This window comes from Brachycentrus maculatus, unplaced genomic scaffold (assembly GCF_059751285.1).
Source record: "Brachycentrus maculatus isolate JH-2025_06_01 unplaced genomic scaffold, ASM5975128v1 h1tg000118l, whole genome shotgun sequence".
NCBI classification, from domain to species: domain Eukaryota; kingdom Metazoa; phylum Arthropoda; class Insecta; order Trichoptera; family Brachycentridae; genus Brachycentrus; species Brachycentrus maculatus.
The window spans coordinates 803795-828169 of record NW_028280871.1 but is presented as its reverse complement, the minus strand read 5'-3'; the positions used below and the strand labels follow the sequence as shown (position 1 = coordinate 828169).

General features: G+C 40.7%; 2 protein-coding genes across 5 annotated transcripts in view; one reads left to right on the top strand and one right to left on the bottom strand.

The window, feature by feature from the left end:
• Window positions 1-1303: 1303 nt before the first annotated feature.
• On the bottom strand, window positions 1304-4833 carry mRpL50 (mitochondrial ribosomal protein L50). 2 transcript variants are annotated; one of them, XM_088259592.1, is made up of 5 exons: window positions 4586-4833; window positions 3636-3736; window positions 3309-3511; window positions 2273-2392; window positions 1304-1536 (listed from the first exon to the last, which is right to left on the bottom strand). In XM_088259592.1, the coding sequence occupies exons 2-5, from the start codon at window positions 3719-3721 to the stop codon at window positions 1421-1423; spliced, it is 525 nt and encodes a 174-aa protein (XP_088115718.1). In that variant the 5' UTR covers window positions 3722-3736; window positions 4586-4833; the 3' UTR covers window positions 1304-1420. The 2 variants fall into 2 exon arrangements, with proteins under 2 accessions (XP_088115718.1, XP_088115717.1); XM_088259591.1 differs by lacking the exon at window positions 4586-4833 and adding an exon at window positions 3808-3945.
• The window catches only part of skd (mediator complex subunit skuld), a 63972-nt gene continuing 43838 nt past the window's right edge, over window positions 4242-24375 (top strand). For all 3 annotated transcript variants that reach the window (XM_088259589.1, XM_088259588.1, XM_088259590.1), the window contains exons 1-2: window positions 4242-4383; window positions 20831-21152. In XM_088259589.1, the coding sequence (XP_088115715.1) occupies window positions 4315-4383; window positions 20831-21152 (391 nt within the window). In that variant the 5' untranslated portion in view covers window positions 4242-4314. The remainder of the gene's footprint in view (window positions 4384-20830; window positions 21153-24375) is intronic.

Here is a 24375-nt window from a genome sequence, read left to right as displayed (position 1 = left end):
TTTATTTTATTATTGGGCACTTTTTCACATTCACAGCTTTGTAAGGGTTATTTGCAGTAATGGGATTCAAAATTTTCCAGAACCGGTTCGCCTTTTAGATACTAACCTTACCCCCCCCCCCCCTAAAAAGATTATTTTTACATTTATTCGTATTTTATTCTGCACACAAACATTCTCATAACAACTGAGAATGCTCCAAATGCTGAAGCATACATCTTTCACAATATTCTTTTTACTAAGTGCAATGACTGTTTTTTTTCATCTTTCCAATATGTTTTTCTCTTTGTGACCACTTTTTTCATCCTTCCAATATTTTTTTCTCTTCGTGAGACTCAAATTTTTGACAACGTGGCGGACCAAGTAAGCCGAGCGTGCTCCGATACATGATCTCAATCAGAATATTGAGTGACAACAAAGGGTTAAGGACCGGTTCGGCGAACTCTATAAATTTTAGGCACCGGTTCTAGCGAACGGGTTGAATCCCACCACTGGTTATTTGTACCCGAGGGCTTATTTTAAATCGAGCGAAGTATTTTATTGAAACTTGATGAAAGAGATTGTTGAAGCAAACTGTGATTATTTTGATATACTTACCTGGGATCATCCAAATCAAATATGTAACTATTTTTTTTACCATAAATTAATTATCTATGAAAGTGTAAAACATACGAAAAATAAACAATACCGCTCAAATGTACAGAACAAAAAGGAATTAAGATAGTATATATTAGTAAATGTTTGATATATTTGTGGATACCGTTTTTAATTTATATGTACAATATTTTCTTTATTTGCACAGTTTAAGATGGTCATCCACATTTATAAAAAATCTGGTTAGAAATAATATTTATACTAAAGTGTTCAAATCTCTGGAAATATATAGATACTGGATTTATCAAATGTGATAAAACTGATATGTAAGTAGGTTTCAGTAATCTTCAACCATTGGTGCAAAAACAAATAGATATTTCATTAAAATTGAAATTGTTGCAAGTGTAATTACAAGATCAGTAAATTATAGGAAGAAGTTTACAGATATCACTCACTCCCAGTCCTATTTTTATTGCTATGCTCAAACACAGTATCTCATCCGTACTCCTCGGGGCTCTGGGACTGATGAGATATTAGGACATACGAGGGACTAGGATATTCGGGTTAAGCAGTATGAACTAGACAAGCAGAATGGCACGAGGGGGGAGTGGGGATTGGGGAAGAGAAGAGAGGGACTGTCACCGGAGCGGTGTTGTTTATCCGAGTACTGTGTTATGTAATAATAGTCGGAGAAAGAAACAAACCAAAGAGATCACGAATCCAAACTATATATTCTGTAACACAATTTTGTAATTGATATAAGAAATGATAATAAAACTATATAAAACTAATCAACATTGTTTACTCATTGATATATGTATCTAAATGTCTAAGGCCAAGATTTCTTGGCATTATATCCCTTGTACTTCTTCTTGTACTTGAGACCGGTGACTATGGTGGAAGACTTGGGGAAGGCGGATATTCCATTGGACATGGTGTCTGTTTCTGTAACATTATTCGAGATTAGCTCACTTTTAATGCAATATAGATGGAAATTATTAGAAATGCACCGACTACGGACTGCTTCTCGGTATATTCCTCGTGACGGTCGGATAGTGACCTTCCAGCGATGTGGAAAGCGAGGCCAGTCAGCTTTATTATCTGGTCACATCAGCACTTTTCCAACTATCGAGAGCTTTCCAGATCATCCTCGATTTGACTATCGACTAAGCGACCATTTTATAAATTGATCAATCGGCTGACTAGTCGGCTTAACTGGTTATTAAAGAGGCCTTTCTCAGAAGCGGGGCATATTTATGGTGAGAAAAAAAAGATCTTCCTCTACCAGAATGACCACAAAAGCTTACTTTTTTGCAGCATAATGTAAATTGAATAAGACATTTACTATGTGTGCCTACTTCGTCGATAGCGCTTATATTAATTTGATTAAAATATTTTTGTTTAGTCTTACTGAAACAAATCATTATGGTTACGAAAATACAATTAATTTGTTATTCTTTAACTGTACAAGTAGTCAGTAAAGTGACCAATAAGTCAGATTAGCTAGCCCATTCCGACTAGTTGGTGCATATCTGGAAAATAAGACATTACTATAAAGTAAAGTATGATCAAAATTCAAAACGAGATTGTCAACATAAATAGATTTTTTTTTAACCGGGTGAAATTTATGAGTATGGTCTTGAAACTCAGTGTATTTAATATCACCCTGGATTATTATTACCTGGATCGAATCTGTAGTAGTCATATTGGATATGAAGATTCTCCGGCAGATCCATACTCTTCATAGCGTCCAGAGGAACCGTCGTATTCACCGGAGTTTCGTAAAATCTTTTTATGTCACCTGTTGATAAATACCTGGTTATAATCAATACATTAAGTCATATAAAAAAAATATATATATATTCTTCAAATCAATCCGTGTAGACTTATGTTCTCGCGGCATTTCATTATCATTAGAGGGTATCTATTTATTTAATCTACAATCGTATTTAACAACAACAAAACCTTTTTTATAGGCAAGACTTTGGGTGTTACAATGGTAGGTTGTAAATGATGTTCATTTTCATTTAAACGAATGTGTCAACAAGGAATATTCTTGATATTGCAGTAGTAGAAATACTTCAATTCTGTACTAAAATAAGTTTTCAATGGTGAAATAGGTAGAAAAATAGAAGTCAACTTTCATGATTTTATTTAACTAGAAACGATTTGTATAACTTCTGTGAGAATGTCCCTGTAGTTTCAGTCCTGGGCTTTTGAAGATCAAGTGACTGGATAAAAGTGGTGACAAAATAAGTAAACTGTCTAGGACCTCCAGTACGGAGGTGACCTAAAGTAAAGCAGCCATATTCTCTCAGGGTGACACGGTATGCAGACTATTTTACTTTCTTGTGGTGACAACATGCGCCGTGTAATGAGATGGTAAGGATAATTACAAGCTATTCGCAGGTTCATTAATTGCGAGTATTCTTTTCTACGCAAGGGTTCGCAGCTAGTGGTCGCTTCACCCACCACATGATGAAACAAACGCATAAACAGAGTGACTGCAATTTTGATTATTTCTAACGTAATGCATCATACAAACTGTACGTAAAATAAAATAGAATAGTTATGAATCATCACGTAACATGTGGCTATATCTAAATGTGATAAATAGCACTATACTATGACACCTCGAGTTACGAATTATACAATTGTCTAGCAAATTGGGATTAATGGGCGGGGAGGACTATTGCACGAACGCGACACTGTCTTACCAGTTGTTTCTATGGTGTTCAAGGAAGAGTTGGGAACCCCGTGACCGAATTCTTTAAAGCAGTTGTTCAGGATATTAAATCTAACGGCAGGATCCTCTAGAGGTACTTGGGGATCTGCACTGGCTCCCGCGCTCATGAATATACTCCTCAACCTGTCTGCGGCGTCTGTTGGTGGATCGTACGGTTTTAGGGGTCTCAGGAACCTAAAAATAACAGTCGAGATTGACATTATAAATTTATATTCCGGTAGATAACGTCCCATACTGATATAACGATACTGATAACTTATATAATATTAAAAATCAAATAATTGGAAGGTTAACATACCCTCTGGCAGCGAGAGATTCGTTCATGGAAGATATTTTTTTCCCGGTACGTCGTGGTTTCGGTTGTTTTTTTACTTTTCTAGACATGAGACGAAAATTAACCTGAAAGAGAGAACTTTTGAGAGGTTGCTCAAAATAATAGATTTTATTTTAATTGAAAACCGTATACATACATTATTAGGAATTACAGGTATGATATCTTTCAAACGGTTCAAAATACTCGCCATGATCCGCAAATTATGATACAAATTGAGATGTTTTAATTAAAGAAATTTGAAAATAAATTAGGGCGATCGCGGATTGCGAAGGCACGGGAGGATGAGGCACGAATATTTTTATTTTATTATATTAAGCAGGAACTTTACGTCAGTTCGTCCGCGGTACCAACATAAAGTTACAGACGATTGCGCTATCTCTGTTTTTCAATATACGCGAGAAGAGGGTAGCGAAACGATAGTACGTCAATTTCCAGTAATTTGTTATTGGCAGTTCCACTTTCTACCGCTTGACAGCGGGACTCTCGGCTTGGCTTGTTGTATTGTATCCGCCATTTTCCAGTCGCCATTGAAAGGTGAAAACTCCTCTGGATGTTCGCGATAATTTCTAAATTTTTAGTGGTTTTCTCTAATTAATATCGGTGTTAAGTGTCGTGAAACGAAAATGAAGTGTTTAGGACTACCATGACGCATCAAAACCATCAAACTAACGGCGCCAGTTTGGAGGACTGCCACACAAACTTCTTCGCCTTGGTAAGTCACTTTTACATCGAAGATTAACCGACTTACGGAGGTATTTCGAAATACGGTACCGCGTACCGTTCCGCGATCGCTCTCCCTTTTAACGCCTCGGCGTTCCGAAAAATGCGGAACGATCTCCTCCGGGGTGATGGGAGCGCTCGTCACGAGGAGAAGGCCGAGTCCCGTATCTTTTTACTCCGTACGTGAATCTCACCTTCGGAGAACGGTGCCCTAGTTCGCGGGCCGCTCGGATCTCGGCACAAGTCGTCGCTTCGACTCGCCCCGTATTTCGCGTCGGATCATTCCCGACCGTCTCGGGCCGAATTGTTTATCGCGCCGCTTCCCAGCGCGCCGAATGTGTCAGGCGTGTGTCAAGTGCGGCCGCCGCGGCTCCGAGGGCGCGCGCCCGGCCACCTGGCGCCGTGCGCCCCGCGCCCCGTGAGGCTTCCGCCCGCCCGGTACCTGCCGCCGCTAACTGCCCGTTGCCCGCGCGATTCGCTTTCTTACACAATCGATAGTTATTCGTGTCGCGTGTAAATATTTACCGTTGCCTGTCACGGTCAGCGGCCCTGAGGGAGCGCTCCTCCGGCGACGGCAGTACCAGCGTACCAGCTCGGGCCCGCCCGCCCTGGAGCCCGAGCCGCCCCTAGATCCTGACTCCTCGCCGATCGTCGAGCCGACCGATGCTAAATTTAGAGCTCTCGGTACTCGCCAAATGTCTAAGGGGAGCTGCCCCTAACCGTCAGTCATATATTAGTAAATAATAACAATAAGAACGTATTCACTAAAGTTTCTTGGAGAGCGATTATTTACGCGATCTACCGATGTTTTTACAAGATAAAAAGAAAACAAGTGCAGTGAGAGTCTATATATCGAATACACGCATTGAACAAAAATACAATATTGATAATTCATACTTGAATAAATAAAACCTAAGTTACAATTTATCGTTCGATCGGTAATGTATTACTGTCATATTATCATACGCGTTAAAATAATTATTGTAGAAACATTCTTATTTCTGAGAGGTACGTGAAGTAGAGGTACCTACGCATATTTGCAAATTACACTCTAGTCCACGTGACCAATCGGCGTCGTGCAGAATACCGCCATGTTTATTTCAGCGACCAATCGCCGGCCTTCGCATTGACAGTTAGTACTCGGTACAGTAATCTCCCAAAGTGAACTTTACGAAGTAGTGTTCGGTAAACACAAATCCGCGTTAGCCGCAATACGTCCTACGCCATAGTAGCTGCCTGCTGTTTCTTCAATTTCCTTAACCGATGTTTCCTTTCTCATGATAATGCGACTGATTGAAAGTTGTTATTATGACTCGAGAACACTTTCCATTCCCCGCCGTAACGCATCATTCTTCAGTAATTCGCGCACTGCCCCGAGCTGCCAGACTATGGATTACCTGTCCACCCGAAAAATGCATCGTCTCTAGCCACCTTCGAGAAAGGTCCGAAGCATTTCTATCTTTCCTCTGAATCCTACTGTCCATCATATCATCCCCTCCTACTTCCTACGCCTTGCCTATTATATATTCTTACTGCAGTCTTCTAATTGTATTTCTATTTATATCGGCGTGTAATTGCATTTAATTTTGCGCAAGTACATTTCTATCACTAATCCTAACAGCTCTTAAAGATACAAAGTAAATAAACCTTGACCATGCAAACTTTAAAAATAAATACGTATATGATAGTTATATTCGCGCGTATATTGGTTCTCTCATCAGCGATGAGTGTTGGTATTGCCAAGAAAGCTACGAGTCGTCTGGTTTAAAAAAATATAGAAAAATCGCGACCAAAAACTTTAGTTTTCTCAATGATTATGTATGATGTCGAGTGCTGGACTCGAAAAGTCCGAGAGGAAAACAATTCGAGGCTTTGAATGTGGTGTTGGCGATGAAGTCGGCAGGTGTACCATCCTGGACATAGTGCGGAGACTCGACTGTATGCGGAAAACACGTAAAAACATCACATCTCCAGAAGTCTGGAGAAAATCTCGGAAGTCGGGCCGTGTCGAGGGCACGAGGCGACTTGTCATACTGCCGTAGTATATTAATGACGAGATATACTTGCCACTTGAAACCTAACTCACGAACGTTTACTACATTTTGCGTCAGAAAACATTGTAACTATTGGGAAATTGACTTTCTTTTAATTCGCAATATTGTCCCAATGTCAGATTTCACTCAATTTAGGAGCTATTCATAGCGAGATTTTTTTATTGTTATATCTCAACATAGACAAGGTAATTGGACACAAAATGCCGAACCCTCTTCCGGCGGAAGGAAGGCCCGTTGGCGACACTCGACAGTCCGGCTTCTCCCGAGGAGTGCAACGTGCTTTTCTCCCAGCAATGGGTAAATGCTGACAAGTTTGATTGGCCCACATTAGTGTGTTCTTCCTGTTCCCAACACAGATTAACATAAAAATGTTTCTAGTTAGAAGAAACAAAAATCGATGTTATGATCTATAAACCTCGTACATAATAAACAAGGTAAATAATAAATGCAACTCCCATCGAAAAAAAGACAAGGAAATTGGTAAAATAAAGAACATGGAAAGAATGTGTGACACGGTGTGTAAACTAATGTATTATTTCGAACCAGCCAGGGATAGGTGCCATGTCCTGTAAATAGCCAAACTTCCGTACCTATTTCCGTTTCAATAAACTTCTTGACCTATGTTAAGGTATCAATGAAAAAAATCTTTAAACTTTTGAATATCACGATGGACTACTGATTATATTCGCAACGAATTCTTTTAATCTTGTCCGTACATAGGGCACTCCATCACATCGACGCAGTGTTATCTCGCTCGTAATTACGTTAAGGCGAGGCGTTCAGTTCCGTCTTTCAAGAACCAGTCCAAAGTGATATTTCATAAATATAAGAGGAATAATCAGTTGTTTCTCCACTTCCCTGGGAGTCGAGCCCGGAACCTCACCCTTATCTGCAGCCCGGCAACTGATCATCTGACTTTCGTGTAAATAATTAATATTCAAGGTGACACTGCGTCGATACGATGTAGTGCCCTATGTACTGTTGGGTGTGGAAAACGGTAAGGAGAAGAAATAGAGAGCCCAAAGTCATGTAGGTAACTTATTTTCTAGATAATCGTCTAACAAAAGGTTTGTTACATTGCGTAATCGCCTTTATTTCTTATTGTTGATAAACACTGGCTTTGTTCTTCGCCAAAAATAATAATTCCAATTAGTAATTTCCGTTATCCGCCCCTAACGGTGCACAAGGAACTGTATTTAGGAGCCGTAACACTATCGCGATCGTAAATTGTGCGAATGCGGGCGGCGGGCGATCCGTCTTCGGGGGTAACTTGTCCCCCGCCCGTAGCCAGTGTCAAGCATTCTTTATTATAAATATAAGTAATCGCAGATTGTATTGTTTATATGGTAAATCGCTAAGGGCACCGTACCGCAGTATTTTGATGTATATTTCATCTTATTAAACTTGTATATTAATGAAATTGGATTACCGCGAATCAAATTTCATTAAGACTACTTTTAAAAACCTTTTTTTTTCAAGCTTATTAATAATGTTTAGTTTTGAAAATAAATGTATGGGTTTTAGAAGTAATCTATTTTTTGTAGCAAATTTTATAAATTTTGTGTTTGATTCCTGACATGGTCAAAATAAGTGTTTATTTTCATTCTTAAAATGTATTTAATATCACCTCGGACTAATGCCCGTAGCGCAGGACCGATCACCTTGCCTTCGCGTGATAAGTGGTCAAGATAAAAATGTGTAAATGTAAAGCAGTACCTTATGCACTATTTCGTGTAGATTGGTACTAGAAAAAGAACGATTTAATTCCTTAAATTTACCTGTTTTTAAAAAATTATATGCTAATGAAAAGAGGTGATGAATCGGGAAATTATTTTAAATTACGAATCAGATTGAGTTACAAAACACCCACTTATAGAAAACAAAAAGTTGATGGTAAATTATTTTACCTTAACCATTTATTTATATGTGTGTGAAAATACTATGATGTACCTACGCTCCACTCGCCGTTCGTAGTACAAGTGATTAGTGCCTAATTATAACATCCAACTACGAGAATTGGTTTGTTTTTTTCTCAGGATGAATCCCATTGGCTCATCTGCTTTCTGCTCACCACCCGACGTACCGTAAACATTTACTAATCTAGAGTCTAAACGGTATCATGTCGGCAGTAGGTACAGGTCAGGTACGTTGGACGACTAGATACATTTGTTGCACGAATATACTGCCGAGATCAATGGATTCATTTGAATGAACATTTATGTACATTATTGTCGAATCCATCGATGTGTATTTTGTTATTCGATATACCTGTTGTCGGGTGTTACAGACAAAACAACCATCGTTGTTCGAGTAGGCGTAGGAAAAGGGGAATGCGTTCCGAGAACATCTAGTCGAGTAGAATGTACGTCGACGATACTTAATCTTATATTTCCCATTCCGCGTGTACAGAGTGCTATATTATTTGTTTTACAAAAGTACGAAGCTGAACCAATTTAGAAACAATTCTGAAACCGGTAGACATAAAAATCTCGGTGAGTGGTTGTATACTAATATTATTAACATTTTTGTAAAAAAATAAATAATTGAACCAATTTTTTATGTAAATATATAAATACATACACATGTGCACCCTGGTACCTTAAGCTCATCATCAGCAAACCATGTGAATAATGTTTACTGCACCATCGGGGGTTTAAAAAAAACAGAAAACATTCAGGTGTTGATATAAATAATCGGATGTTTATTTTCCAAAAAAATAACATGTTTTCTTATCAATAAAAAACTAGAAATGGATTTTAAAATGATTGAATTATGCTTCTCGAACATCATGTACAAAAAATGTACATTGATGAAAAAACGACTGCACCCTGACTGCTCAATACGAGAACGATCTTATTGAATGAAAACCGCAGAATCCCCGACTGCGGCAGTTTAAGGCAGTTGACCCCGACAGCTTTAAGCTGCTAGTGTATATTTCCCGTTAAGTCTGTTCTTCCAAATATCTAAACGGTTATACCCTACAAACACACAATATGGCGTTATTAAGTCACATAAATTGAGTTGTCGCTTTTTGCCATTGCTTTACGAGCTAAACTTGAGATTATGGAGTGGGTGTGTGGGTGTCACGTTGTACCGGAATGGAGGTCCGAATTAACTATCTCGTATTCCCTTATTAATCGTTTCCTCGGTTCATTGCGAGTTAGTCTAGTCTAGTAGCTAGTAGGCAGTGCGTGTGTATGTGTGGTCGGTATGGGGCAACCAGGCGACACGGTGTGTGTATGTGTGTGTAGTGTGTATGGCTTGGAAAGGTAATCACGCGTAGATGTAATCTCACGGTGCCGGCGCGCGGCGTCGAGAAAGCCTTTCACTCCGCGGAGATGAGCGTTTAGGTGATGTTAAAAAATATAGAAGTGAAAAATCACTCATATTTATTTGGTTTTCCATGAGAATCCAACCCGGGGCCTCGAGCACACTAGCCAAACGCGCAAACCTACTATCATTACCTGCTTATTACTGACAGCAGCGGGCACCTCAGTGGTTGGAGCGTTACGTGCAGCGCAGTCGATGTATAACTAGAGAAGAATCATTGCTTCGCCAAGGGTCACAACCCTCAGTAATGAGAAGTAAGGCAGAGAAGAAGAAGAAGACTGATTGCTATTCTCGTATCGCCTCTGTTAAACATTAAAAATATATAATTAGTTCGTCTTCGGACCAATTTTAGCAGATATTGTTATACTCTAATCCTCTGACGAGCTTTGGTTTATTATTTGCCCCACGAACTTACTGATCTAAAATTTCAAGTAGAAATGTGTAACATAATGTGACAGTTGATCTGTCATCCCGTCGAGCTGCTTCAAACGGTTCAATTGACTGTCAAAAATAAAATTTTGTTTGATCAATAGGTCTATCCTATAAAAGTGCCTAACGATTCTTTTTAACATAACGGAAAGTAGTAAAAAATAAAATCAACCGTGTTTTAAAAATTAGTTTAGAAATGACGGTTTTCTTGTATTGATTTTCATATTATGTTCTATTAGTTTATTTATTTTAAACTGTTTTTTATGTATTTTTTTTAACTTACGGTTTTGCTTTTGATGTATATATACTTTATAATTTTATTGTGTGTTTTCGTGGTAAGATTTTACGATAAAAATGTACTTGATGCCAAACTTCAGCAATAAATCGGGACTTCTTTGTATTTCTATAAGTATTTTGGCTGTATTTCTATAAATGTTTGAATATAAAAAGTTGAAGAAGACACCGCGTCGATATGATGCGGTGTCCTTTGCATCATTGAGTGCGGATAGCGGTTAATAGAAGAAATAGAAAAAGAAAGAAGTTTAGCCTGTTTCGTAAGCTCTTAAGCAGGTATATAAGTGTTTATTTTTATATCTCCACCCAAATGGTGCATAGAGCACCGCATCGAATCAATTCGGTGTTAACTTGATCATTATTTATACGAAGATGATCAGTCCCGCGCCCCAGACCTGGGAAAGGAATGGAACGTGTTTGAAGGAATACAGATTACCCGTGCAAAGGAAGACATTACTCCTTCGTGGGAAGGGGAAATAGAGGAGGAATAGCAGAAAGCCAAACTCAAAACTAGTATCCGGCCACGCGATCAGTGTAAATGAACCGATCATTGAAATCCGGTCGTTCGCGAACGGCCCACGTCTAGCGTAAACACCTTACACTTCAAAGTATAATAGCTCCGAATTTACAACCTCACTTTCACTTCGGCACGTTGTGTCTGTCTCTCGTTCCGCAAGAAATGGCGGAACCTCCTCTTTGCGCGTTGCCAGGGTATAGTGGTCCGATGCGAGGACTTCGGGCGCGCCGCCTCGTCCTGCCCGCCCCGCCGCCGGAGCCCGGAGCCCGGGGCCCCGAGCCCGCCGTCCGGGTCCCGCGACCTTGCCGCCCGCCCCCGCCTCCTCCCCGCCGCGCGCATCGCGGATTATTTTTTATATTCGATCATATCTGGGTCATTACCGACACTGTACATACAGTCTGTCAGAACTGCCATTCTAATAGTCCATGCCTAGTTATCAGTTTTGGTATGCCCCGTCCTTCCTTCCTATCGATACTATTACCCGATCGCGTGGCAATATACATGTCTAAATAAACGTAGAACGTGTTTATTTTCGGTACTATTCCCGCGATGTTTACCAGTCTGAAGATGCCTGTCAATGTGGAAATGAACCGACTAGCTTTTAATTATATGTGTGCGATAGTCTTAATAAATATAACGGAGTCCTGTTACGATGAGTATTATAATAAAGCCATTGCACATAGGAAAATACACTCCAGAAAATGTATATTAAGGGCATTGCCACGTAGTATTTTCATGTATGGTGCCCACCGTGCGCCCATCCGCCGACTGTTCGGAACCTATCGCGCGCCCAACCGCTGACTGGCCGGTGCCTACATACACCACTTGCACGTATATCTGTGGAGACCTCTGTCATTTATTACATTATATGTTCGGATGTCCTTGCTCTATTGAGGCTCTGAATGTTTTTATGCATCAAGATAGCGAAGGAATAATATTGTTACGCTCGGTTTGCTATTTTTATTCGTATTGCTTGTGCAATAATATTTTGTCATAAACAGAAAACTATAAACTCGGTTGCGAAATATGTTATGGCGTAGTAAGCAAATTTTATCCACTCTAGTAGTCTTCCTTCTGCACGTGTCCGTATATCGAACCTTTCCTGGCGGAATATCGTAAGCGCCTCTTTAGAGAGAATCATTTCGAAATATTGTAAGAATCGTCAATATTTCTACGAAATAACATAATTTTTTTACGACTTAATATGTAACACGGCTCTGACTGTCATTCGGACCCTAAGGTGCATAGGGCACTGCATCAAATCGGGCCAGTTTTTAGCTTGATCTATTGTGGTCTCAATCCTGCGGATTGGTTTGCAGACACAAATGACACCTTCGCCATTCCGGTCTATTTTACGCCGCCCTCTTCAGCTCCTCATACGTTGAACAGCCCATATCCACGCGGGGGCGTCCTCTGGCGTTTGTTCCATCTATTACCAGGTGCAGCAAACCCCCCTATCGCCACACGTGACCGGTCTATTTGCCGCGTCTCTCGGAGATAGTCCGGCCTACCACCATTACTATGGTTTTATCATTTATCTCTTATTCTGGTCCCTTTACGTACAGAAGCGGTTTTTAGATTGAATATCAACATTTAAACATACGCCACGCACATAATCCATAAATATTGTCAATTTGAAATAATCACTACGTCCCAAACGTGGGGCCGCTATCTGACCTGATATTTGATGGCCCCACGGTTGGGGCACTACGTACGGAGGGGTTAGTGTGTGATTACTAGTTTGCGAGTGTTACTCGACCCCGCCCCTTTACTAGTTGCAATTATGTAACGGCTGTTTTAAATGACATACTATTTGGCAGTTGACAGCATTGACTCGTCTTTCTGGTGGTTGATAATTGATGGAATATAATAGTTTCGCCAGTATCCGCTCTATCGCTCTACCATATGAACTATCGTAACACCTTTGACGTTAACTGAAGGCTTTGGAAATTGTGCATCCCATTGGAGCGCCCGCGGCGGCAGCAGTCCGGCCGGCCGCGTGACGTCAGAAGGTCGACGCACCCGTGAACCTGCGTAGGGTCGCGAGCGCCGATACCTTACCTGCATCTGTCCGCGTCTCGGCGCGTCACGCGGAGCGGTCCCATCTCTATTCAACCGCCTAATTAAGAAACGGAATAAGCCACCTCGCGGAAAATCAATCGAAACACCCTTGAGATGTTTTTTTTTTAATTATTAAATGTGCTTTATTTAAATTAGCCATCATTAACTTCTCAACATAGTTAAAGAAGAATTTGGATGTTTGGGTATTTACAGGGCATACGACCTGTCATTTGCTTATTTAAGTGATCATTATATACACGTGTAACATTCACCATTCTCCCCATGATTGACAACCACACTACTCTTATATCGGAAGTCGTATTTATCCTTTGATTGACTTTGAGTGAATGAAACAACCCTAATAGGTCGTAAGATCTGTAAATACACTTCTTCTTCTTCTAAATCTTATACGCACCCAATGGTGCATATGACACTGCATCGTATTGATTTAGTTCTCTGCAGCGTTATCTTGATCGTTACTTACATGAAGACAAGGTGATCACTCCTTCGCTTCACGGACCAGTCCAGGGTAATCTTAAATAAGTATTAGTGTATAATCACTAATATTTATTTTTACCCCCCCCCCTGGGAATTGAACACGGAAGCTAAACACGCTAACAATTACACCACGGAAGCGGACACAAGCATTAAGTAAATATACAGATTTTTATATTCTTATTCATAAATGTTAAGATTTCAATATAAATAACTCCCCAAGTGGACAAACCCAGATCTGTGAACTAGGATTTGGACATACCCAAAACAATATTAATAATAATCATTTTGGATAGCAAATATAGTGCCATTTTCGCAAATGCCATCTCAAGGAGGCTTCACCGTGATGGGGAAACAATCGTTCTCTGCCCCTTGTCCGCGTACAATGATGCGCAAGGCTCTGTCTGCAGGTCGGATAGTGAGGATAAGGAAGGTTAATGTGAAAAATAAATCGCAAACACCCACTAAAAGATATGTCGTGAATTCATTTTGCAATTGACGGGAATCGCAACCGCGATGCCAGTTTCGCAGTCAAGCGTCTACCCAACTCGCCACAGAGCCTGTCAAATGTTCACACATCTTGATCCTTAAGGGGCAATATGATCGATCCTGCGCTTCAGGTACATTACGGCTGTCCAAACTTAAAACACAGTAAGGGACATTTTTTTGTAGTACCATTTTTTTGCATTAGTAGTATTATATAGCATTAAGTAGATTCTACTTAGTCCGAAATTGCAAAAAAACCGTACTACAAAAAAATGTCTCTTACTGTGTTTTGAGTTTGGACAGCCGATTAGTCCAGGGTGATGTAAATATTAGACATAAAATGCTAATATTTATTGACACCCCCAGGGAATAGAACCCGGGAAAGTACAGTAGCCAAACGCTCTAACCTCTAAATGTTTTTTCTCTTACATATTAGCAGTGTAGAGTAATAGAATTCACACATATTACCAGTGTACAACTTGCACAGGTTAGTGCGAGTACGGATATGTTCCGCCGGGTCCCCTAACCATTGTTGCTATTCGCTATCTGTAGTGTTATGAACCACAATTTTTCTCGTTTCATGAGTAGGTACCCAAACCACATAAATATGTCTTAATCTTCCTACGGGTAGGTATTTGAAATCGATTATCTTATATGTAATGAAAATGCGTCGTCCGATACACATTTTCTTGATAGCCTTATGTGAATGAGCTTGTTTGTGACTTACTCTCTCTCTTTCGTGTTTAACCAGTTCAATGTATGGTTTCAATAATCAACAAAAATGGTTTTTGTGACTGTAAAAAAACCTTTATCATTGTCAACAATTGTAAAATAAGTATTAGCGTGGTGAATTTAACCGCAACAAACATTTTATCTGTCTAAAATGTTTGGTTCATGTGTTATGTGGGTTAAGTGCACTTTGGAAATGCTCGCCTTTTTTGCGTCATGGAGATATTCAACTTTCCCCTTAATCTTATTGGCCGTTTATAATATGTATTCTAATATCTAGTTTATCATTTGTTTTTATTAACCCAGTTACATATATTTGTTTTTAATTTTTTGTGTATTTGATGTACACAAAAATTTAAAACAAATATATGAAATTGGTCCTGTCCTGGTACCAACCCTAATGTGTGTAAGTGAAGCATGGAGTTAGTGACAGAAATATGAAAGTAGACCGAATGGGGTCGAAATGCGATCACTTTGACGAGTGTGCGGTAAATCGTTGTTTGAATTGTGAAATAAGGAAATAATGCAAGGCCGTGAGGGATAAGCATTATTGATAAAATTAAGGAAGGCGTTGTTAAGATAGTTTGGCCATGTGGAACGAATATGTGAGGCTTTCCTCACTTTCCTCTGTCTTTATCGGCATAAAAAATATACGAGGCGAATGTAGTTAGAAATGCAGCAAAGAAAGGCCGAGGAAAACTTGGCATGGTCGAGTACTTTAAATGCTTGGAATGCATGAATGTGGAAGAGGCAAAGCCAAAGTGGTATGGCATTCTATCCTCAGCCCAGTTAGTTAGTACTATTGTCAAAGCATTTTTAAGGTTGCCGAGTGTATGGATTATATTTTTCTCGTGGGCAGGTATTTCCGCTCCCACTGCCTCGTTTCTGAGAATATCGGCATAATAATGTTGCACATCCATCGTAGTATTGATTGCTTTTTTCGTTTTATGTTCCTGTAATACTCCTTCATTGTTTTTGAATCGCGGCGCACTAACTACGGAGTTAAGCACGGAGTTAGCGAGGTCTCCGCTTCAGCCTCGACGCTTCGTCGCAATAATTTCTTCGGCGAAAGGTCAAGGTTCCGTGCAGTCGGGACTAGTTCCAGTCAGCAGGGAATGCGCTTGTTTAGTGACTCGGTTTCCAGTTTGGCTCGTACACTTGCATCGCGATAGCTCATAGCGCTGTTCCGTATTTGTCCCATGCTGTAATTTATTATGGCTTATCTGATAAGCTCTTTGACGACTATCCGGTACTTACTTAATTATGTACTTCATTTGAATATTTTGATTCGTAGTTCTCCCTCAACTGCTGTTTGTTTTTCTTTTTGGTTCCGTCCGATTCCATTTGCCGCTCTCTTTTGTTTTGATTGCTCGAATTATCGCTCGGGAGATGTTCCCGATCGATGATTGATTACCTAAGGAAACTATTTATTTATGTACGATCATTTTCCCACCTTGATTTGAAAATTTTCAATTTTACTTTTTAAAATATTGGTCGGTACGTAGTTAGGCCACATAAACATTTCTTATTCTTCATTTTTCAGTACATTTTCTTGACAGTAAATATAATTTTAAATTATAATTATCTCTATTTGAAAGAACATATTTTTCTAACAGTATTTTGAGCGTGTTCAAAGCTTTGTTAACAAATTCTGGGATGTACCACACTTTAAAAAAATTAATATTGTATCGTTATCTCAACATACTTGAAGAGTTAAAGAAGTGTACAAAGTGGTTACTTAAATCAGACAATGAAAAGCCGTAAGTCCTATAAATGCCCAGATTTACCTAGAGATGAGATATAATAATAATAATAAATATAAGCCATTTATTAAGTGCCGTTTTCGTGAGAAATCATCTCAAGGGAGCTTTACAATTTACAGTAATTTTAAGTTTTGTTGTTTTCCATCCACCACATCAATATAGTATTGACATTAGCCAGGTCCCGCGACCTACGGTCTACCCGTTTGAATTAACCCGTTCGTGAATGTACACGAACGTGTTCGTAATTTTTATTGTAAATACATACTCGTATAGCGAAATTAATTTACTTCTCAGAGTAAACAAATCGAGTATGTACTGTTTTCACGTAGACTAGCGCTACGTAAACAGTATCCAGTCGATAATGACCGTACCGATGGTCGGGAGTATGTAACTCGGCAGTGGAACGGTCCAGTTATCTGGATCAGTAGAGCCGGTGGCGGCGGCGGCGCCGCGCCCGTCTGCGCGCGCCCCCCGCGCCCCCCACCCGCGGGGCGCAACAGGTGGGGCGCGGGGGGCGCCTGCGTGCCCCGCCGCGCCGCGCCGCCACGCGACACCACACAAGCGCCAATCGATACAACACACCCTCGCGCCCGACTGCCTGACTGCCTGACCGCCCGACCGCCCGACTGCCTGACACCACTCGCGACAACTCTTTTACTACTTCACACCTTCCACACAAGATCTTACATACATACATACGAATGTTATACTCTCTTGACGACTGTTTCTTATTTTAAAGCTAACTAACCACCACTCCGCTTCTCCGCAGGGGCATGCAGAGAATTGAATGCCACACCAATATGTCGGGACAATCTTCGCTTCTTCCACACTTAAGCACCTTCTCACACATCCTTTATGCTTATTTGTTTTATTTCTTTTTAATCATTTATTATTTCATATTTTATTATTATTATTTCGTCTTGCGGTAAGCGTGTTTGGCCATCGCGCTGGACGTTCCGAGTTCCATTCCCAGAGGGGTCATTATAAATATAATTAATTGATCACTCTAGTATTTATTTTACATCAGCCTGGGCCGGTGCCTAAAGCGCAGGATTGATAACCCTGCTTGTAATGCAATTACCGATCAAGGGAACACTTCGATACGCTGTAGTGCCCTGAAACAGTGATTATCTACCCTTATAGGCTAGAAGAAGAATATTTCATTTATTTATTTATGTATACGAGTATGTACACCTATAATTGTTTTTGTATGATACATGTTTTATTTCTTATTGATTTTTTTCGATTGCTGATCGATGTTAGATGAAAATACTTTACTCAAAATGTAAACACACGAGATAGAACCAGCGACGCCAATTTCTTGGTCAACCTTGTAACTAAGTGCACCTTTACGCCTGTAAATCACATCGCTATAAAATGCTAATATACCGTAAGTATTCATTCAAGTCAAGTTTTAAAGTATCTTGGAGTGTAGTAATGAATTTTATCAGCAGATAATAAATAATGAGTGTAGAGTGTAACATCGCTTCTGATTGAAGTAAACATAATATTTATTACCGCAGTAACACGATTATTCAATAAAACCGCATTGTTCAAACGATATAACGGTATTGTTTTGTTATTGTTTTTTTCCGATTGATCCGTCCGCAGTGTAGTGGTTAACGCGTTTGGCTACCGCGCTGGAGGTCGCGTTGCCCTCGTGCAATTAACGATCGAGATAACACCGCTGCGATACGATGCAGTTACTTACGCACCTCCGAACGTGGAAAAGGGTTAGGAGGAGAAGTAATATCCATCTTGACTCGGTCTGAGGGGTGAGAACCCCCCACATTCGCGACTCTTTCTCTCTCAACATTTATCAACTAAATTACTTTGTGGTAAAAATCTATCCATTTTTAATTTATTATTTACTTATTTATTATTATTGTATTAAATTGTTATTTGTCATCAGTGAGAACATCAGTGAGACAATACGGGGGAGGCTTCTGTCATTGTCATATTGTTAATTATGGGTTTATTATTATTTCTGCATTTCTTTTGTTTCAAAATGTTGCAGTTTATGACTTAAAATTATAACGCTTGAAATGAAAAGAAACATCGTGTGTTTTAAAGAAACACCTTCGTCTAGTAGCTAGTATTGCAGATAAGCACTTTTTGAGGTTTGATTCCTCGTTTTAGTTTTCCTTCCATCACTCGTTACAGTTGATTTTACTTGAAATGGGTGATTAAGGAGTTGATATACTTACTATACTATCGACAAGTTGTGGAATCGATTGAGATGTATAAAATGTCTTCAAGTTTACGAAGTCGTTCAACACGTTTCTGTAACGTTTATCCATTAAACAATGATAAACATTATCTTAACTCGACGTATGTATACTTAACAAATATGTTTTACGTATTAAAATATTTTGGAAAAAAATAAATTTTAAAACAATTAAATTTTCCTAAAGGGACTCGTGCACTTAAGTAGTGACAAGTGTCACAAGCTGGTATGCAACCTAGACCGCCCTACCCATTACTGATTCTCGTTTTCCTACCTACTTTTCCTCCTTTATTCCTTTCCCGCGTGCGCTCTTTCACTTACGTCATCCGTATGCCCTCATGTAATTCTAGATAAGGTTGACTGTTTATTTGATGCAGTGCCCTATATATTATATACCATCTGCGTGAGAATAAGGGTCAAAGAAGAATAGCATCTCTTGTCGCGGTTTTTTTTATCATCAATGTAAAATAAATGTATCATAAAATAAATAAAACGCCTCTATTGTCTATTGTTTGCGCGTTGTGCTACCGTGGAGGAGGTCCCGATTGATCGAGTATCAAAATAAATATCTATGATTTTTTACTAAAATTTATGTAACACTATCCCGCACTTGTACCTGAAGCGCAAGATTGATCACCTTACTTTGTGTAATTAACGATCGAGAAAACACCGCCCTTTGCATCATCAGGTGCGGATATAGGTTAGAATAAAATGTATAAATAAATAAACAAAAAAACTAGAATTAAATCCTACCAAGCCGACTGTATGCACCTAAGTTGACAAAATGTCACCGTTATCAGCTGTCAAGTTATCGAATATTGGCCGACACCGCATTTTGTCTGTTTACGTTGTCTCTCGAAGCGCTTGTTTACAACGTGACAGCGGAGCGCGGGGAGCGAGTGGCCGGCGCTGTCCGCGTGCCCGCGCCGCCCCCGCCCCCGCGCCGCGCCGCCCCGCCCCCGCCCACGCGCCGGCACACAGCCACCGCGAGGGTTAAGCGAAAATGTTGTTAGCCTCGAGATACTCACTCGCACGTGTTTTGCAAGAGACCTACAACCGAAATGTAAAAATGCTCTCTGCTCCACATTGCCAAATCTCGGCGCGGGTCTTTAGAATATTATTATGCGTAGTCCACTCCTACTGCGGATATACGAGTATGCGCCTAATGGGAGGGGATACCTGTTACTTTTTCTGTTACCTGAGTGAGATGCTTTTCGCTACTTTTTCTCGGTTTATGTTTCTTGCTTGAGATTTTACGCCGAATTGTCTTGTAGTTCAAAATCACGCAGTGCGCCGATTAGCGAACTGGCATTAAATTATCGTATCTAACAACCAATTTAAAATATAACAAAAAATACACCTTTTTAATTTTATTTAAACTTCGTGTACAGAAAATAAATTTTTATATATTTACACTTTTACCCCTTTTTTTCACCTCGTCCACCTACCCGTGTCCACATACCACATACCGCGTGACACCGAACTTGCCAACTTAACTTTCTTTGAATTCGTCAATTTTTAGTGTTTCCAAAGCCTTGTTTGCTTAGGCTGAGTTATTTGTTGATGTCTTAACATAGCCAAGAAGTCTATTGATATGAAAATATGTAAATGTAGACATTTACAGAGCTTATGAGTTGCTGTTGGATGGTTTAAGTGATAACTTTACAAACGGTTTATAGCATTTTATTCAGTTGTATATGTAGCTTGCGACGTATAGAATTTTCCGAAATTCGAGTTATAATCTTTTGTAATAATGTTATGTGTTGTATATTATTCTCTCGTAAATTACCAGTGCTTTGAATTCATTTGTCAATACAAAAACAACAAAAAAACAAAAGTGAACGAAAACGTCTTCGTTCAACGTGTTTTTCAATGATGATTCGTATCCATTTCTGCCTGTGCAATATTTCTTGGATTGTACCATTTTGTTATCTCGATACATGTATTGAAGATTGGCAAGAAACAAAAAGAGACATATTTTAGGTGGTATCGGGTGACTATGGCATGACCTGGACTCCGAGGCTGTTCACTGATGGCATTTTGTTGTGTTTCAGACCGAACTATGCGGCATAAAGTGGCGTAAGCTGACGTGGGGCGGGGGCGGGGGCGGCGGCGGGGGCGGCGCGGGCGGCCCGTCCCCGCTGGAGGACCCCGTGCTGAGCAGCTACGCGCGCTGCCTGGCCGGCGACGTGCTGTGCGTGTGGCGGCGCGTGGCGCAGCCGCCGCCCGCGCCGCCGGACCCGGACGCGCCCGCGCCGGCGCCCGCAGCGCCGCCGCTGCCGCTCTCGCTGGACAGCGCCAAGGAGCTGTGGATCTTCTGGTACGGCGAGGAGCCCGACCTGGCGGGACTCGTCTCGCCGGAGCTCATCGACGCCGGTAAGTGGCACTCCCCCCACTCCACTCCACTCGTTCCGCAATAACTGTCGCGATGTTTCATTCACCAATTTTCATTGCGGTAGGAGGTGCGTGCGCAGGCGGTCGCATCTCCTCCGACGCGTCTGCATCTGCCACATCTCCCTTCCATGCGCGAGAACATATCGGGGTCACGGTAACCTTTCGTATTCGCTTTTAAGAATTGTTTTCAATTACAATTGGTAATGCTTCTTCTATCCCCTTTCCGCACCCGAGTGGTGCGTAGGGCACTACATCAAATCGACGCGGTGTTACCTTGATCTTTATAATATGAAGGCAATAATACAGTCCTGTGCTCGGATTCATGGATGTAGTAGTGAAATTTGATGGGGTAGTAATTAGGTACACCGTTTATTATTCACAACGGCTAAAAACTTCCATATAGGTACTTTTTAATGACAACCCAAATATAAAAATGCTTCAGCTAGCGAAAACATTACTTGAAATGTTTTTTTCGGTGAACAAAATTATGTAAAAAAACTCTTAGGACGATTGGAACAATTGTCGGTGAAATTTGTGTAAATAAGGGAGATATAATGATTGAACAGTCTATATTCTAATTCGAACAGTTCCTGAATATCGTTAGTCGTTTCAAATGCAAGACTTTAGATTCCCTGATACCACGGAGATTACGTACCCTATTAACGTATTTCATATTTGAAGCAGTGGACTGTCGTGCTACCAACTTTGCGAAACAACCCATATTCGTAATGTATTTAGCTTTTTTTTAAATCTTCACAATATTTTATACGCTGAGTATGTTAAATCCGATATTTCTTACGAATGAAAATAACACATTCACCGTTTGTCGCGTAATATTCCGTTTGGCTACCGCCCTGGAGGCTGGAGATCCCGGGGCTGAATCGAGGCTCAAAATAAGTATCGGTGATTTTTCATTCTACTATTTATTTAATATCATCTCAAACTAGCACCTGAAGCGCAGGTCTTAACACCTTCTTACCTTCATGTAATTACGAACATGAAAACACCGCGTTGATACAATGAAGTGCTCTATATAAAATTTAGTGTGGATAAGGGTTAAAAAAAGAAGTACATTTATTATTTTCAAAAAATACTGTTATTCTGTACGTAAAGCCTGTGACAGTAAATAATTAACATTATCCCTAATATAGAATTATACGAACGCGCAATAGAAATGTATTCGTTTTGTAAATCTAGAATTATTGTTCAAAATACGAGGGTTATTCGGAAGATTTCAAACGGAAACCGCGTGTGAATAAGCGGCATAAAGTCACCCCATCGATTATAGGGGAGCGGAGTTCCAGTAGAGACGTGGGCGAGTGTCGAGTGTCGAGTAGCGAGTAGCGAGTAGTGGCGTAGCGCGGCTACCCGCTACCGAACATCTCCGCCGCAGTCGGATGATGACAGATTAGGCGGCGCGGTTCATTGCACCCGCACCGCTCTGGCGGGCGGCGGGCGGCGGGCGGCGGCCCCGAGCAGCGGGCGCCGCGTGCCGAGCCGAGCGCGGGAACCGTGCCTTTATCGCTCCATTATCCGAACGACAACGGATTTTATTGCGAATAACCGATAATCGGCGATACGATTACTGCTGAACGATAGCGCATTCCGACCTCCGTAACGCATGTCCCGAGGTGAGTCGTAGCCGCTTGTCGGGTCAGAGCGCTGACTGCGCGCGGTCTACGCGCACTCTACACGATTTCCACACGACAGATGCGATCGCTTTCTGAACCACAACGGTGTGGAATTTCAGCTCGCGTGTAGAAAAGATTTTTTAATGTATTCTAAATAAATATTTTATTTTACCCGCTATCGACACTCAATGGTGCATAGGGAATCGCGTCGCATCGACACGGTGTAACATGATCATTAGTTATATGAAGGCAAGGTGATCAATTTTGCGCTCCAGATTCTTGGTTTTAAGATGGAATATATTTGATATGACGCAGGTGGCGAAAGTGAAAGAGCTCGGGGTGAATAACATTACTAACTTTTAGGAGGGAACTCGGGGTGGCCCGTAAAAGCCTTACCGCTTATTTGAAGTCGTGCATTATTGCAAATGTAACGTTTTTACCATCGAAATGAATTTGTCTTGCACGATGTAGGCATGTAAAACTTACACGCGAAAATACGGTATTAGGTATAATGTGGAGTCGAGGAGCATCGAGCGTTCGCGAGTCCCTCGTCACATCGCATATCGCTCAGAATCTCGACACGCGTGCGGAGTACAGATCAACAGGTTTGTGTTCCATAATTATTTAGTACGTACCGGGCGCAGCTTCATTTCGGAGCACTTTATAGTTCATTCATAACACTAATAGGATTCCCAGTATCCGTCCCCCGCGCCCCGCGCCCCTCACCCCAACATACATTCCTGCACAACAACAATGCGCTCGGTAAGCCGGAGCCGGGCAACCCCAGTTAGCGCGCAGCACAGTGCCACACATAGTGCGGGCTCGCGGGTGAACTAAACAGGAATAGGTAGGGAGGGTCACACGCCGCACCGCGTCCTACTGCACGTCGCCTCACACTAACCGCAATCCCCATCATTTCCCAACAACGAAGTTTCTCGAGATTTCGTGCAATTCATTCGAATTTTACTAAATATAGCCCTGACATTTGGGAAGCAGAATGCTCATTTTGAAATATGGCTTTAAGAAAAGGGGACATACCATAGATAAGGAACATCGCCCATGGAACATACCCCTGGTATTCCTCGGGAGTCACAACATACCATAGATAAGGAACATCGCCCATGGAACATACCCCTGGTATTCCTCGGGAGTCACAACATACCATAGATAAGGAACATCGCCCATGGAACATACCCCTGGTATTCCTCGGGAGTCACAGCTTGATCCGCTACTTTTCAAACGATTCGTTTATGATGTTGTGTAAGTGAATCATCTCGAAATATAATCCAAACATTTTGGTACGCCGATGAACTCAATATTTTAAAACTGGGATTATTTTAAAGATGACTTTAAAATAATTAACGGAAAAGGAAAGAAATTTCATCTGTCTTACTCAGACTAATGACTTAAGGATATATATTTGTTTGATATTTTTTTTCATTAATACAATTATCAATTTTGCATTCTATAATTATTTATGATAAAATAAATAGTCGGTGTCATCTCTCGGTGGTGTTACGGACTTGTGATCAGGGGTCCGTGACCGCAGGTCTGCTCTGGCGCAACTCGGTCCC